Genomic DNA, 16,353 nt, shown 5'->3' with positions numbered 1-16,353 from the left:
TGTCAAACAGCAACTAGGTGGTTGCACTAGAGTTTACTAGGGGGTTGTAAAGTGGTTGCTAAGGTGTTCCAGGCTGTTTCTGTGTCACTGGTAGGCATATGAGGTGGTTTCCATGGTAATTTCAGATGGTTGGTGAGAGTACTGCACAATTGATTAGGTGTTCTATGTGTTTGCAGTAGTCATAGCAGAAATATTACTAATGCTAATATATCAGTGGCAGTAGCAGTGATGACAATGTATTTGATACACTGAGATATTCAGCACCACGGACAGAGACTGCTTCATTATTATTATTAAATATCTCAAAATGCGAATAACATTTACAGTCAACAACAACAACAACAACAACAACAATAATAATTATATATATGTATATTTGTATTTTTTTTATTATTATTTTACAAAATACCGATTTACACGCATGGTATCTCCATAATTGGGCACTGTTCTTACAATATTAGTTCATTTCATTGGTGATATTTCTAAGTTGGACGATACAATCTAGTGAAACGGTCAGATTTTAAATAACTTAAGGTTTGTTGAGACGTGCCTGTAGTATTGCGGTGTCTCTTTAAAGGAAGGGGGAGTGTAGAAGAGGGACAGAGGAAAGAGATGAATAGAAGGCACCAGAACCACCTACCATGACCAAGTGCGCTGTAAATGTAGGACAGAAATTCGAGTGGAATACAAACGGATCATCAAGCGACATATTCGAGGGAAAACCATGTTTGGATGTGCCTTATCTGATTCCAATATTTTCGAATATGGTACCACATGCGATCATTGCAACACAGGAAAAGTGCTTTTCCTTGCAAACATTTCTTGCATTTTGAAACGGAAAAGGAGAGTGGCAGTAACATACATCCCCGTGCTATCTTTCACCGATTATCAATGGTAGGCATTGCATAATTCACCCTTATCCACCGGAGCCATTCGGTGCCTCCTCTTTGGGAAGAGGGGGACGCCAGAAAAAGACGACTACATCCAGCAGCTGCCTTCTCGTTTGGTGGTGGTGCCTGCAATTGTTTGGCAATGCCCTTTTCTCTCATAGGAAGAACTTGCAGACAGTAGCGGGGGAGCAAGCAGGGGAAGGATGCATTTACAGCTGGATGTGTGCTGCATTCAGGGAGATTCGGCAATAATAGCAGCTCTAACAGAAACGGCGAGTGCGGCGGGCCTGGGAAGCACCCAGCCCCACTATCTCCTCCTTTTCCTCCCCCCCTGCAGGACCATGCTTGCGTGAGGGATGAGGCTGTGCACAGGGACACCAGGCCAGAGCTGCGGCCTACTTCTCACAAGAGCCGGTCTCTCGACTGCAAGATCTGTGAACACATTGCCACCATCAAATCAGCATCTTTGGTACGCAGCTCCCCCTCTCTCCTCCGTTTGCATAGAAAATTACGCGTGTGTGTGTTAGTGTGTGTGTGTGTGCGTGTATGCGTGCTGGCGGCGGGGGGTGAGGAGGGGAGGGGAAGGGGTGTCTGTGTTCTCAGCTGTACATCTGTAGTCATGGCAACCAGATCCTGTTAATGGATGTCATTTTTTCCATCCTCAGCTTCCCTCTCTCTGCCTCTGCTTTTATGTGTGTGTGCATTGCATTTATATGTATTCCATATAAATCTCTGCCTGATGTCTGTTACCAATGAGATTTTAGTGTTTGTCAGATTGTAAATGGTGCATTTCCACGTTTTCTCTCAGGTTAATGTTACACAGTCCTACTGCAGATTGGTTTGAGCTTAATAGTGGCATCATAAATGTTATTTACTCACAGAGGTGATAAGTAACTAAGTACAAATACTTTGTTACTGCACTTTTTCAGGTGTCTGTACTTGAGTATTTATTTTTCTGGCAACTTTTTACTCCCTACATTTTAACACATCTGTACTTTTTACTCTCAATATTTTTAAAACAAGCTTATTGCTTTAGTTTTAATGTATTTGAAGGGAAATATTGATTATTTTCATTTTGTCATTGCCTGTTGCCTTTCTAACATCAAAAATGATTTCAGCCTTAATGGATGAACAATAACACACAGAAAAGACAATCCCATGGTGTATCCATCAGTACACACCAGCACGACAGATGTAACAAGGCAATGTAAAAGACATAACATGACATGACGAGTCAAAGATGTAACAAGATGAAGAGATGAAACAAGACAAAACACAATGTAAAAGCTGTAACAAGACAAAAAAGCAGTGTAAAGGACGTAACATGATTAAACCGATGTAAAAGATGAAAAAGACGTAACAAGATGAAGAATGACGTAAACGATGTAGCAAGATGAAAAACACTGTAAAAGACATAATATAACAAAAACAAGGTTGTAAGGCGAGGTGAGGTTCAGTTAGCTCTGCACAGAAACAGCTGGTAGAAACATCCTTCAGAGGGCTACTTTTTACTTTTATACTTTCAGTATATTTCAGACTCTGAACTTTTTCACTTTTACTTGAGTAAAGAATTTGAAGAATGTGTGTACTTTTGCCATCTCTGCTTATTCATCGTTATTCACGGTGCTGAAGTGATTGATTAATTTAGGTTGCTTTATATAATCAGGAATATGAATGGGATTAAACAGCAGAGCCTCTGTAAACTGATGAACTTCACCTCTTTTAATGTTGAAAGACTGATACTGTCAGACAACTGTATTATTCATCAACTTCCTGGATTACTTTGCATGTACAGTAATCTGCAAACTGATTACTTTTCTGTACTGTATGTGGTGTGTTTTCAGGACATAGCCTGTGACTTACCAGCTGTCTTCTTTTTTTTTTCTGTCTCCACCATGCCAGTTGTTTCTCTCTGCCCCCTCCATGTCTTTTACTTTCTGCTTCCTGTGTTCCTCTGTCTAGGTCATCAGGTAGATCCAGGAGCATGAGCAGGACTTTGAGCTGCGGGAGCAGATGTCTGGGTATAAGCGCATGCGGCGGCAGCACCAGAAGCAGCTGATCGCCCTGGAGAACAGGCTAAAGGCCGAGATGGACGAGCATAGGCTCCGACTGCAGAAGGAATTAGAGACACATGCAAACAACACATACATAGAGCTGGAAAGACTGGCCAAACGCCACGCTGCTCAAACAGACAAAGAGGTACACACAGCCTCAACAACAGCAAGTGTTATTTATGAATGAATGATGTGGAAACTACACAGAGTGATTCAATTTCAGTCGATTCAAGCCAAACTTGTGTTTGCGCGGGGATTTGTGACAGTTAGGAGATCAATGAAGGGTGATGATTTGAATATTTTCGTGTCTCTTCACAGATGAAGTCAGTTGCAGCTGAAGAGAGGAGGATCCAACAACAGATTGTTGCTCAGCAAAAGAAAGAGCTGACGACTTTCTTAGAAAATCAGAAAAAGGAGTACAGGCTTTGCAAAGACAAGATCAAAGAAGTAAATACAAGTTTATGATCTCACACTTTATATCTGTTCATTATGAAACATTTGAAGTTGTCTTCACTCCTTACACTCTGTTCTGTTGTTTCTGTGCTTTTTTATTTGTGTTACAGGAGATGAGCGAAGATCCTTGTACACCCAAGGAGGAGAAGCAGGAGCGTCTGTCCAGGCACAAAGAAACAATGCAGCGCTCTCAGGCTGAGGAGGAAGCTCATCTGCTGGCCCAGCAGAGACTGGTCTACGACCGGAGCTGCAGGGCCCTCAAACGCCGGAGTCTGGTCAGGAGGCATGAGTTTGAACAGGAGCAACTGAGAGAGGTAATGTGACTTCCTGACAATACATAATGTAATGTGTAATCAGACCATACAGATCATTTCAAAATTAAATATCACATCTGGATTTGACTGTTGGTGTTTTCAGAATATGCTTGGACACCAGAACATTTTGTGAAATGATCATTGTCAGTAAAGCTGCAATGATTGTTTTCATTATAAATTAATCTGTTGATCATTTTGTTGAATAATCAATTAGTTGTTTGGTCCATAAAAGGTCAGAAAATTGTGAAAAATACTGATGACTATTTCCCAAAATCCCAAAATCCATTGTCAAATGTTTTGTTTTGTCCACAGCCTGAACATATTCTGTTTACTGTCATAGAGAATTAAGGAAAACAGAAAATATCCAATTTGAGAAGCTGAAATCTGACAAAATAGATTTTTTTTTTCTGTAAAATGATTCAAAACAATTTAGCAATTATCAGAATAGTTGGTGATGATGATAAGTGGCAACTAATCAATTAATTTACTAATTGTTGCAGCTCTAATTGTCAGTGATGACCAAACCAAGACCAGATTCCACAGAAAAATTTATATGAATTAAAATGTCAGGGGATAAGGCTACAACTAGAAATGTTTTCATTATAATCTTTATACATATATATATATATATATATATATATATATATATATATATATATATATATATATATATATATATATATATATAGATATAGATAAATAAGTTAATCACCCTGGATGATTTCTTCACACTGCTACTCTGACCAGCTTTCCAGAAATCCAAGGGTTCTTTTCTATTTATTATCTATATTCTATTCTATATTTATGACATGAAACAGAACAGGACAGGAACAGGAACCAACAAAGACTTAGAGCAAAAAGAAATGTTAAAAAGAAGACAACAGTGAATATTGAGTCAAAATTATTCATGTTTATCTTTTGGTGCCACAAAGTGAATCAACCAACCTCACAAAATCGGTGAAAACAGAATTTGCATCTATTGTAAATAAAAATGGCATTATATCAAACTTCTTGTCCCAGGAGCTGAACAAGAAGAGGACCCAGAAGGAGATGGAGCATGCCCTGATGATCCGGCAGGACGAGTCCACCCAAGACATGGAGCGCAGACAGCTGCAGATGCTGCAGAAGCTGCGTATTGAACTCATGCGGCTGCAACACCAGACGGAGCTCGAAAACCAGGAGGAGTACAACGGCCGGCGGCAGAGAGAACTACACAGGAAACACACTCTGGAGCAGCGGCAGCAGCCCAGAAACCTCAAAGTACCTGGAACTTTCTCTTTGCCATTATGTGGTGATTTAATCGGTTAATATGTAGTTAACATCATTTCAAGAGGTTTTAAAAGTCTGTTCAAAAAAAAGATGTGACATGTTTGATGACAAAAGGATTACATAATGGGTGTGAAACCTTTTCTCCTCCCATTATCTTTGATTATAAATTGGGTCTTATTATTTGAATACAACATGAAATTAACAGGACACTAATATGTATTTCTATTTTAACCCTCTGTAGACGCTGGAGATGCAGATCAAGAAACAGTTCCAGGACACTTGCAAGGTGCAGAACAAGCAGTACAAAGCTCTTAGGAACCATCAGCTGGAGGTCTCTCCCAAAGGAGACCACAAGACCATCCTGAAGAGCCTGAAAGAGGAGCAGACACGAAAGCTGGCCATACTGGCGGAGCAGTACGAGCAGAGCATCAACGAGATGATGGCTTCACAAGCGGTACGAGGATCCTGAAGCATCTTGTCATGAATATCAAAAGTGGGCCTCATTCATCATTTGTATGTTGTATATTAATTTGTACATCAGACTAATGGTAACAGCCACAGCTGCATCAGCTTTTTCCAACTTCATCACACATTTGAATTCCTGCAGCAGTTGTTTTGTCAGGCTTTTGGAGACGTTGTTGGCCTGCAGTTTGATAAATGAAGATCGACCTCTGCCCGTTGTTCAAGTGTGTGTAACTACCTCTGTCTTGCCGGGTCTCTAGATGCGATTAGACGCGGAGCAGGAAACAGAGTGCCAAGCTCTGAAGCAGCAGCTGAAGCAAGAGATGGAGCTTTTGGACGCCTACCAGAGAAAAACCAAGTCACAGATGGAGACCCAACATGAGCGAGAGCAGCAGAAACTTGAGCAGAAGATCTCCATACGCAGAGCGCACCTTGAACAGAAGGTAGGTTTAAGATCAAAGCCATTCTAAAATATTTTACACAATATATAATATGCAGCATGATAGCATAATGTATACAAAGTGACCTCAGGATAGGTTGCAGATAGATAATTATCCAGAGGGACATTGAGATGTTACAAGTTAGTGCCCTGCTAGTACCCCCTAGAGGCTGCAGTGTTCATTGCAACCTCAAATACAAGGTTCAGTTACCTCTGGCCTGGACCTGTGAGTTTGTGGTTCAGAAGGCAGTGGGGCTTCCACCAACTCCTACTGGTTGGTTGGATTTGCATAAATGGGGGTGAACCTCCCATTTTGTTAGCCTCTAATCCAACCAGTGAAGGTCATCTCTGGCAGGTGAAAAGAAGCGACTGGTGACTGTGGAACTCTGCAGCCTTTCTCATGTCAGCAGTAGAGTTAATAAAAAAAAAGGACTGCAGTTCACATGTATACATGTATCCCCCAGGCTTAGGGGTCATCATTATATAGTATAATGTATAACAGTTCAGTTTATCTAATACTTTTATTTAGTTTATGATTAAATACTTGCAATGACCCCATATAGCTTGTGTTTAGTGTTAATTAGCAAATGCTAGCATTACATCACATTACATTATATCATACCTGTTTGGCACCAGTATGTTTACAATGGATGCAGACTCATAGTCTTATTTTTCTTTTCTCCCGACCTCATTAATAGCCAGTATGTATAAAGTATTGAAGTAATAATCCTTCCCTCTACTCCAAACTGGGCTTGCACATTAGATTAAGGTGACAAAATACAAAAATGACCATAAGGCCTTGGGGCAAGAGGGTATTAACAAATATATTGGTTTTGTTAAAAAGGAAATTCACAGATCATGTTGTTTTAAATATCTTGTCTTCTCACATGGAAATTTCATAATGAAGACTTTGCTAGGGCTGCAACTAATGGTTATTTTTCAGTTATCAATTTTTAGATTAACTGATTACTTGGTTGGGCTATAAAATGTTCACTATGCTCACTATCACATACTGTAGGAAGAAAAGCAAACCTTCCAATTTGAGAAGCTGGACAAGATCACATTTGCCAAATCTGCTTGAAAAATTACTTTGATTCATTCATAATTAATAATTGCAGAATAATTTCATGCTGATTGACATATGGAGTGATTCTTTCAGCTTTACTGATGGCACATGAGGTAAGGACACCACTGACAGTCCGATTAATCCTTTAGGAACCTCAAATATCTCCACTAAATTTCACAGCAATCTGGCACGTAGCTTTTGTGAAGTGTTGGAGTCACTGACAACAAACCCCCATTGCTGCCAGGGCAGATCACAGGCTTTAGTTTTCAAATTTAGTGTCCATGTAACATAATTCTTCATAATTTCTGATTTCAGATTGAAGAGGAACTGGCCGCACTTCAGAAGGAGCGTACAGAAAGGATCAAGCACTTGTTGGAGCGTCAGGACAGAGAAATAAACACTTTTGACACAGAAAGTAGAAGCCTTGGCTTTGGAAGCCTGGGATCTCTGGACTTCCCCAAAGAAGACAACAGATGAAAGTGGATTTATCTTTAGAGGACAACATATCCGTGCCCTTTTCACGTCCACTTTGACCGTTTGTCACATCCATAGTGACGAAGCTGGATAACTTTCTCCATTGCTTTTCTCTTCTCTCTTAGATATTGCATCTTTGAATCGAGGTGTTAATGTGCAATGAGAACTTCTTTTGTGAAACTTGAAGAAGGGGGAAAGTAAAACAAAAGAATCTACAACAACAACAACAACATGTCAATAAAAATCAAACCTAGTCAGTGTAACTCAAAACTTTATGTGTTAAAAATAACAGACTCTTTCCTCCATGCCATTTCCTCCTTTTGGTATGAATTGAATAAATCAGGAAATTTTAGTAAAAATTGGCACTTTGATATGTTTAAGTAGAAACCCATCATGTTCGTATGATGCTTAATGTGTGTGTTGACATGGAGGGACATTGTGGAATGTGAGCTGCGGACTCCCCCGTGGTGTTAAGCTGCTTTGTCTTTTTTTTTTATTTTTTATTATTAGTTTTATTTTATTTTGTTCTGTTTATTTTATGCTCTGAATGTGAATATTACTGTATGGGGTCACTGGAAAAAGTCAGAGTTTTATCATTTAAATTGATTTATTTTGGTCATACTTCCATATTGTGCTTATGCATACAGTATACTGTGGTCCCTCACTTTTCTAGGCAACAGTTCTTACCTTTTCTTTTATTTTGATATGTAGGATCAATTGGCATTAGCTTGATCAACCCGTTTATCTTATCACAACTCAAGATCCCACTTGGTAAAACTGCTTATTATTGCATGCACTTTAAGGACAAATTCAGGTTGTGAAGTGAAGCATGAATCTGTCAGAGATTTTAGCTGTTTGTAAATAAAAGCATTTTTTTGTTTTGTTTTTGTTTTAAGCCTATGGATACTGGACATAAGCGCCATATTTGATATGATAATTTCACAAATGCCTTTATTTAAGTTGTGCCTGAAGCAGATTTTAGTTACGTGTTCGTTATTATATCTATATTTTATTTACTGAGGCCGGCACCATTTTGTTTTTTGGTTTCATCTAAACTTGTGAATCATTTAATGTTCACTAATCAAAGTTCTTGTAAAGGAAAATGGTGAGAATTGTGCTGTATAACTTTTGATATGAATATTTGTACATGAGAATATAGCTAGAACATACAGAGACACTGGTCTATTACTGATAACAGAGCTTAATGATAAAGATTTTGCTTCGTTTTCATTTTATAATATAGAGATATGGTCATACAATAGCTCAATATATTGCTAAGTCAAATCACTAGACTCTCAGATTGTATAAATGCTGGTGAATGGAACCACAGACTTCTTATGATATCAGTACGGTGATCTTTTATGGATCAACGGCTCTTACAAAGCAAACACAACGTGTGGGTCCAGATTGCATTTGAGTAATTAGTGTCTAATGATCAGATTTACATATTTTTTGCCATGTTCATTATGGTCATTGAACAGGTTGCACAATGTTTCCATTTATACTGAATGGAAAGATAATTGTTTGGTGCTTAATTTCTAATACCACCTTTAGCCTTGTAGTTTTTTGTCTTGGAGAAACGATTGATTTTTACAAAATGTAAAGCATTTTGAAACCCCCCTCTGAGTCAAAACACTACTAAGTTTTTCAAAACGCTCATGACATATTTAGAGTACCCCATGCAGTGAAACCCTCTAAAAATGAAGTATATGTATGAAAAAATAAATACTATTTTATCACGGGTCAGTTTTTTGAAACATTGTTTAATTAATGTGGTGGTCTTGAATGCAACCCTGTTTTCTTTTCATTTCAGAGCCACAACTTGTATTAATGTTCGTATTCCTCACAGGGCTGAAAGGTGGAAGATGCCCCCTGAATTAACAAAGTATTTTAAATGGAGGAATATAACAATACTCAGTTTCTGATGGCAATAGAAGTTAAATGCTCTTGTTTTAGACGTAGAAACCTAAATTCAGAATTTGTTATGTTTGACTAGAGTGTGTTCTGAAGTCGAACGGCTCCTCTATAGATTTTTCAGCCTTTTACATTTTCACAAACTTTATGAAATTTGATGAAAACGTTTCTCATATGCAGTAAAGGCCTTTTGTCTGGTCACATGTAACTGAAGCCTTGCGGACAAATGGTTCCATTAAAAAAGTGCTATTGGGGTGCTTGAATAAGGTTTTGCCTGAGAGCTTCAGAACAGTTATGAACTTAACAATTTGTGTGAGTTTTAATTTACTATAAAGATGTATTTAGTTAGAATAAAGGGGACTTTCCTAAACAACCTTATTCACCATTTCCTGTGCAGTTCAAAGACAAAATAAAAGAGATTCTGTTGAATAACAGTCTCAATCAACATCCTGCATCTAATGACAGTGCATTTCTTGTTGTTTGTGGTTGAATTTCCTTGTAATGCTCTATGATGCGGTCTGTGAGTTCTCACTTTTGCTTTTTCTGGTGTCATGTGACCGCTTTGACCTTCATTAATTCAAGTGCTGTTTATTGTGATTTACTGTAAAGCTACAACTGAACATGCAGGTCAAAGATAACTCGTGAAAACCAGAACTTTGAAAGGGGAACAGGAGGTGAGAGGGAAGTTAGACCGTAGAGTGTCCAGTGTTTTCTAGGCTTCCTTACATTTCAGGGTAAACTTGCTTGATTTAGGTGTTGATTGAGGGCTTTTTTTGGCATGCCTGTACTGTATATACTGGCAGGAATCCGACTGTAGTTTCCTTGAACCGTCAACGTCTGCGGCAACATGTGCAGCAGTTGCCCTCCTCACCACAACCTCTATGTTATCCCCTGGGGAAACTGGAAAGCCCCGAGGATGGCAGAAGAGTGGTTAGCCTTACCTGACGTACTGCTGACAGGGTTGTGGTGTGTTGAGTTCCCCCTGTCTTTTCTCATGTATGCATTGGTTTGACAGCAATGTAACATCTAGTGTAGATGCTTGAAACCAAGACGTGATCACCACCAATATAAAAAAAGGTGGGGATCATGTTCGTTTTCAGTATGCTGTTTCACTTTCAGTGCAACGTTAACCCGTTGTTCTCACACAGAACACAGCGTGATGCAGAGAGCTGCACTAAACACATCATTGCCCTACAAGTGCCTTCATGTTATAAATGCAAATAAATGCAAAAGTGCTCTCTTGAATGCCCCTATGGTAGATAAAACATAAACTGCCCTCTAGAGTGACCCAGTGACAAAGACGATGTGATAAAATTTACTCTAGGGTGCCCTTCTATAGGACAAAATGAGGTAAAGTGCCCTTCAGCTGCTCCTCCATTGGAGAAAATGTAGTAAAGAGCCCACTATGATGGCCCCCCTGTCCAGGACAACCTGGCCAAGTGCCCACTAAGGTGCACTTCTAGTAGACAAAATATGATGAAGTGCCCATTAAGTTGCCTTTCCATTGGAGAAAACATAGTAAAGTGCCCTCTAGGGCACCCTTCCAATAGATAAAATGTGAAAAGAGCCCACTATGTTGGCCTTGCAATGGAGAAAACATGATAAAGTGCCCTATATGGTGCCCTTACTTTGGAGAAAATGTGCTATTGTTGCCTTTAGGGTGACCTTTAAGTGGACAAAACATGTTAAAATGTCCACTATGGTGGCCTTTCAGTGATCAAAACACAATAAATTGCCCACCAGGGTGTCGGTCCAGTGGGTAAAACAAAGTAAAATGCCCACTATGGTGCCCTTCCTGTGGAAAAAACATGATTCGGTCCCTGCCAGGGTTTCCATCCAGTGGACAAAAAATAATAAATTGCCCACCAGGGGGCCCTTCCAGTGGATAAAACATGATCAAGTGCCCTTTAGGACGCCCCTGTGTTAGATAAAAAATGATCAAGTTCCCTCTAGAGAGACCTTCCCATGGAGAAAACATGTTGCAGTGCCATACAGGCTGCCATATATGCTAAAATTTAGTTGGCTTTACGGGCCTCTAAACAGTTAAATAGTTAATAGTTTCTTGTACGTTTTTATTTCAGTGGTGTAGTAGTTGTTTTAGTTTAAGTCATATTGTAAAGCAATTTTAATCTAAAACAGGGTTTGGAACAATTTCTTCATTAAGACGTCATGACTTTCTTTGTGCTGGTGCCCTTTTTACTTTTTTCACCCCTGACCCTCAGTCAGCCTGCGTCCCCCACTGTCAAAGCAGAAGTGATTACCACTCCTAGACAGTGATGATGATAATGACGATGATATTAGACAAGACATGAAAAACCCAGCTTGTGTTATTTTCATATTTTACATAATCAATCTGGTTCCTCATCAAAACAAACCATTGAAGGATGCAACACCGTCATCATACAGCATGTCACCATGAAATCATCCTCTGATAGCGTGAGATCAGCCTGTCAGATGCTTAAACTTGTGGTGTGATGACACTGACACACTACCTACTTCAGCTACACGGACCCTCCCCTTTACGCACTTGTAAAAGTTTCTGATTGAGAAATATATTTCCTGCGACCTTGCCAGCTTCCTGTGCTATTACCCGCATGAAAATATTGTTGCAAAAACACACACACATGTTTTGAGGAGCGGATCAAGAGTTATACTGTCAAAATTCCGCAGAACTGTTTATCAGAACCAAGAGATGGATAAATGAAAAGCTGATCTGAAGTTACTTCTCAGGGATTGTTTTTGTGACACTTCTCATTTATTTCAGATCCAATTCCACTTTAGTCTCACCTCTTGTATGGCTGAAACTACCTCTCTCTGTCACACATTGCAGTTTTTAAGAATTTTACTGAACTTTGCTGATTATATTCAGGTAAACCCGGTAAGTTAACCACTGTTGCATGTGTGGTTTTGTTGTTGAGATATCTAAGTCATAACTAAGTCAGTAAAGCCGCCGGAAGAACCACAAAACCGCTTTTTGGTAAAATATTGTTACAGTATGCCATGCTTTCACTTGAATTTAAGGAACTTTGCATGTTGCTCAAGGGACATTTTCTCTTATTATGAAGAAAGTGCATAAGAAAGATCATTACTGTGCAACTTTGTGCACTGCGGTGATTCTCATCCATACTCTCTAGATGGCAGTAAACAAGCCGGTCAGCAAACTGTGTCAAAGGGTCAGGCTGCCTTTATCCTTGCATGCATGTTTCACCCTTTTTGTAAAATCAGCTAATTAATGTTCTTCAAGCCATTTAATACATTAGATTTGTGTGTAGTTTTCATGCACAAATAAAAAAGGAAGTGCTATTAAAAACACTTTGTACTACACTGAATGGTCATACATTTAATAATAATAATTAAACAACGTCCCTACATGCCTGCTCTGTGAACAGACATGTAGGGACGTTGCCCACTTGAAAGAAAAAAAAATGCACACATGAAAAAAAGGAGGAAATTCTGGGAAATTTGTTGCCTCACAAAGTGCACGTCATTTCCTCCTATGACAAATGTGTGGTTTCTGTCTTTTAAAAAAGTTTGAAAGCAGTGTGATTATGACGAGTCCGCGCAATGTGCCTGTGATACTGAGAGGAGAATGAATGGTCATGTAAAGAGTATGCATTTTCAACAGTTTATGGAAGCAGCAGCAAGTAAGTTTTATTACCTCTACTTTTCTATTGAAACATAAAGAAAAATAAAATACAACTGCATCTTTACTTGCTTCTCTATTGTGCATGCTGCTGTGGTTAGTTTTGATGTTTTAGAGTTGCCTGAAACTGACTGACGTTTCAGATTCAGTTTTACTAAAGTGATACAGGCCAGTTTTTTTGGCATCACTGAAGTAAAACAGTTTTTAAACTGCTGGGAGAATTTGGACAATATTTTAAGAGACTGACAATGTTTGTTGGCATCTAAACAACTATAATGGATGTTTTTTTTAAAAAATGTCTGAACTGATAATTTAGCTTCTATTGCTTGTTCTTCACTTGCTGAATGCCAAATGCAAAATGAACAATCTATTTTTATCCCTCTTGCTTCCACTTGTGGCTTTAAGATGAAGTTCCCCTCACCACTGGGATGTAGGATAACCTTAACTGACCAGTTCCTTTCTCCTCAGCGTTACTCTCTCTCCTGCTGGTTATGGCTGTTGATTCAACAAGAACTGTGGCAGCAAGCAGAAACCAGCAGTGTGGGAATTCTCTGCAGCAGACTTTGAAGCTGACCAGACTCGTGCAGAAGGAATCTGTCGACTTAATCAAAACATATGTGAGTGTAGACATAAAACTGCTGGATCTTATTTTGCTGCGATGAATAAAGTGCTCCACCTTGAAACACAATATGCCGAGTATTCATGTGCTTTTTTTAAGTATCTGATTGTCTTTTATTCTTTTGCAGAAAGCCTCTCAAGGAGAAATGGCAGAGCTCTTCTGCAAGGTGTCAGTCAGCGACATTCCTGACCCCAACATCTCCGGCCTGGAGCCCTCAGAGAGGATAGCGAGCATCTCCACGCACCTTCAAGCCTTCATCCCACATTTCAAACGGGTGTACGAGCAACAGACAGACTTACAGTCGCCCACGAGCCCACTACTGGCCGAGCTCACCGTCGTCAGCTCTCGCAGCAAGAGCCTGGTCACTCTCATAAACAGCTTTTATCAGAGCCTCTTCCCAAACCTGCCTGTACCGGAGCCAGCAGGAGGGCCGACAACACTACCTCCACCTCAGAACGTCTTCCAGCAGAAGGTCTACGGCTGTGTGGTCCTGAAGACCTACAAGGAGTTGCTGTCAAATGTTTCCAGAGAACTTAGGACTCTGAAGAATAAAGTTTGCAGAAGGAGGATACAAATAAACACACTCTTCTTCTGAGGATGACCTAAGGCTGGCCTTAGACAGTCTGTTTCTGCTCACTGGGCTGATAGAGACTTAAAAAGATGAGTGAGTATGAAGGTGGCTGGTACATCAGTGAAATGAAGCCTATTTATGGTATTTAATATTTATTTTCCTGTGTGTTTCTGATGAGAGGAGTGTTGCTCAAAGGACAAGAGTGTGAAGGTATCTATGCAAGTTATGTATATTTAATTTGTTTAATATGTTATATAAGGTTCTCATTTGCTGATGTAAACTTACTTGCTGTAACCAGAATTATTAAAAGATATTTTGCAGCTGTACTTCTTATGCTCTCTTCTTTTGTGTGTGGTTGCATTAATAATGCATACAGGTGTTACATATGATATTATTTAAGGTCCCGTTCCATTTAGTGTAACAGGGCCTTTCCAGTGAGCCAACATGCTCAATTGACTTTTCTTAAGTCTCGCCCCTTTTGCTCTGGGCTCCAACAGTTGAGCAAGTCTGGTAAACTAGCAGAATCTTGGTCAACTTTCTCCTTTCCTGTTTTCACATGCAATATATTTTTTTTCCCATGATGGTGAAGGCATGATCCACCCTACTCTGTCTCTGACTGGCCTACCCTGCTATTCTTGCCCTAACTATACCCAATCAAGAGACTCATTCCAAAGAATGCAATGAGTACTAGCCAACCAGGGTCAGATTTTGAAAGTGGTTAAAAGATGTCACTGGAGAACTTAAATTTGGTTTTATTTTCTCTGGTAAAAAACAATCTTATATCGTAAGTCAGCTGTTGTTAGCAGCTATCGATTGGAACTAACTAGCTAATATGATGATATAGATTAGCAAGCTAGCTAGTTAGTCCCCTCCCTTAACTTATGATATGAATATATGTCATTTTTACTCGTCCCTCAACAGTATCTGTTGACTATTTTCAAATTCTTGTATTATTTTCAACAGAGTTGAGTCTAGCATGTAGCATATCTAAATACAGGAAACGGGAAAAGAGAAAGTTGATCAAGATACCGAAAGGTGCAGGACGTAGGAAGGGTCAATAGCAGCACTTTGACTCTGTCTGATTTGAATACCTTAATTAGTATCATTTGTAACACCTGTGTTTACCTATTACTTCATGTCCAAATGGCTGCTGTGAAAAAGGTTTATTTCAGCAACATGGAAGTATCTGAAAAAAAATCTCAAAAAACTTAAGTCATGCTCTACATGTTGGACTCAGTTTGAGTAACAATATATCTGTTTCTACACCACTGATGTTTTTTTTGTTTGTTTGTTTTTACAAGTGTACAATAATACAAAAAATGTCTAGTTTTTGCTTGAAGCATCATGTGCTGAGTCCTGCACAGACTCAGTCCATCAAGAGGGGTTAAAAGAAAATCAGGAAGCTGCTGAGACGCTGACTGTGTGATATCAGCTCAGAATGACGCATGTGTTCAACACAAGGCTGCATCAGATAGGAAAGATTTCATGAAACTGGCGGGCTGTCTGGCCAGTCACAAGGTGTGGGTGTGTGTGGGTCGGATTAACTGTATGTGTGTTTTGCACACTTGCCTCCACATATAGATGGGATATAAGTCTGTGAAAGGTGGGCTGAGGAAAACAAGTTGAAATTCTGCAAAAAAACCTTTTTTAAATACAAGAATGACAGACACTGCATGCAAACTTCTCATCTCTATATACAGTGCATATGCTGTACATAAGATAGATACCAAATAGTTATGAAGTAATGCTTAACTAAACTTTCCTCAGATCACAAGCTGTCGGGAAACTGGAAGTAGATGGGGGATTCACTCTAGGTCATGAATCAAGTTCCCTGTTATAACTCCAGCTTATTTAAAGCGCAAATACAGAGGGTACCTCAGGGCAACAGTCATTCTTCAGTCTACATTATTCAGTCATTTTCACTACCCACTTAATGTTTTACAAGACCTAGTAGAGCTATGAAGTCGATCCCAGCAGATACAGTTTTTGATAGTGAAAATGCAGACACCTTGAAGTCCTCACTGTAAAACACCCTGTAATCCACCTGACTTTGATGTTTTTCTGCCTGTTGGGGGAAAACCAGACAAAAAAGCAGCCTACAAATTCAGCATCAGCACAAAGAAGAATATGCAAACAGAACAGAAGTGAACAGGGCTGGAAATTTAACCCAGGGCCTGTAATTACT

At 39.4% G+C, this 16,353-nt stretch overlaps 2 protein-coding genes across 4 annotated transcripts; both read left to right on the top strand.

The window, feature by feature from the left end:
* The first annotated feature begins 590 nt into the window (after nt 1-590).
* On the top strand, nt 591-9,782 carry taok3b (TAO kinase 3b). 3 transcript variants are annotated; one of them, XM_084745842.1, is made up of 8 exons: nt 591-1,359; nt 2,853-3,089; nt 3,263-3,391; nt 3,508-3,711; nt 4,732-4,971; nt 5,222-5,434; nt 5,703-5,885; nt 7,263-9,782. In XM_084745842.1, the coding sequence occupies exons 2-8, from the start codon at nt 2,904-2,906 to the stop codon at nt 7,422-7,424; spliced, it is 1,317 nt and encodes a 438-aa protein (XP_084601968.1). In that variant the 5' UTR covers nt 591-1,359; nt 2,853-2,903; the 3' UTR covers nt 7,425-9,782. The 3 variants fall into 3 exon arrangements, with proteins under 3 accessions (XP_084601968.1, XP_084601970.1, XP_084601969.1); XM_084745844.1 differs by having other exon boundaries at nt 2,793-3,089; XM_084745843.1 differs by lacking the exon at nt 591-1,359 and having other exon boundaries at nt 1,473-3,089.
* Nucleotides 9,783-12,877: 3,095 nt separating this feature from the next.
* Nucleotides 12,878-14,486, top strand: m17 (IL-6 subfamily cytokine M17). The gene is made up of 3 exons (XM_084746056.1): nt 12,878-12,979; nt 13,447-13,595; nt 13,725-14,486. Exons 1-3 carry the CDS (start codon nt 12,925-12,927, stop codon nt 14,190-14,192), a joined length of 672 nt encoding a protein of 223 aa, XP_084602182.1. The 5' UTR covers nt 12,878-12,924; the 3' UTR covers nt 14,193-14,486.
* Nucleotides 14,487-16,353: the final 1,867 nt, after the last annotated feature.

Source organism: Lutjanus erythropterus, chromosome 20 (genome assembly GCF_056507025.1).
Source record: "Lutjanus erythropterus isolate fLutEry1 chromosome 20, fLutEry1.hap2, whole genome shotgun sequence".
Lineage (NCBI taxonomy): Eukaryota > Metazoa > Chordata > Actinopteri > Lutjaniformes > Lutjanidae > Lutjanus > Lutjanus erythropterus.
The sequence above is the reverse complement of the archived record's forward strand: the minus strand, read 5'-3'. Positions and strand labels throughout refer to the sequence as shown.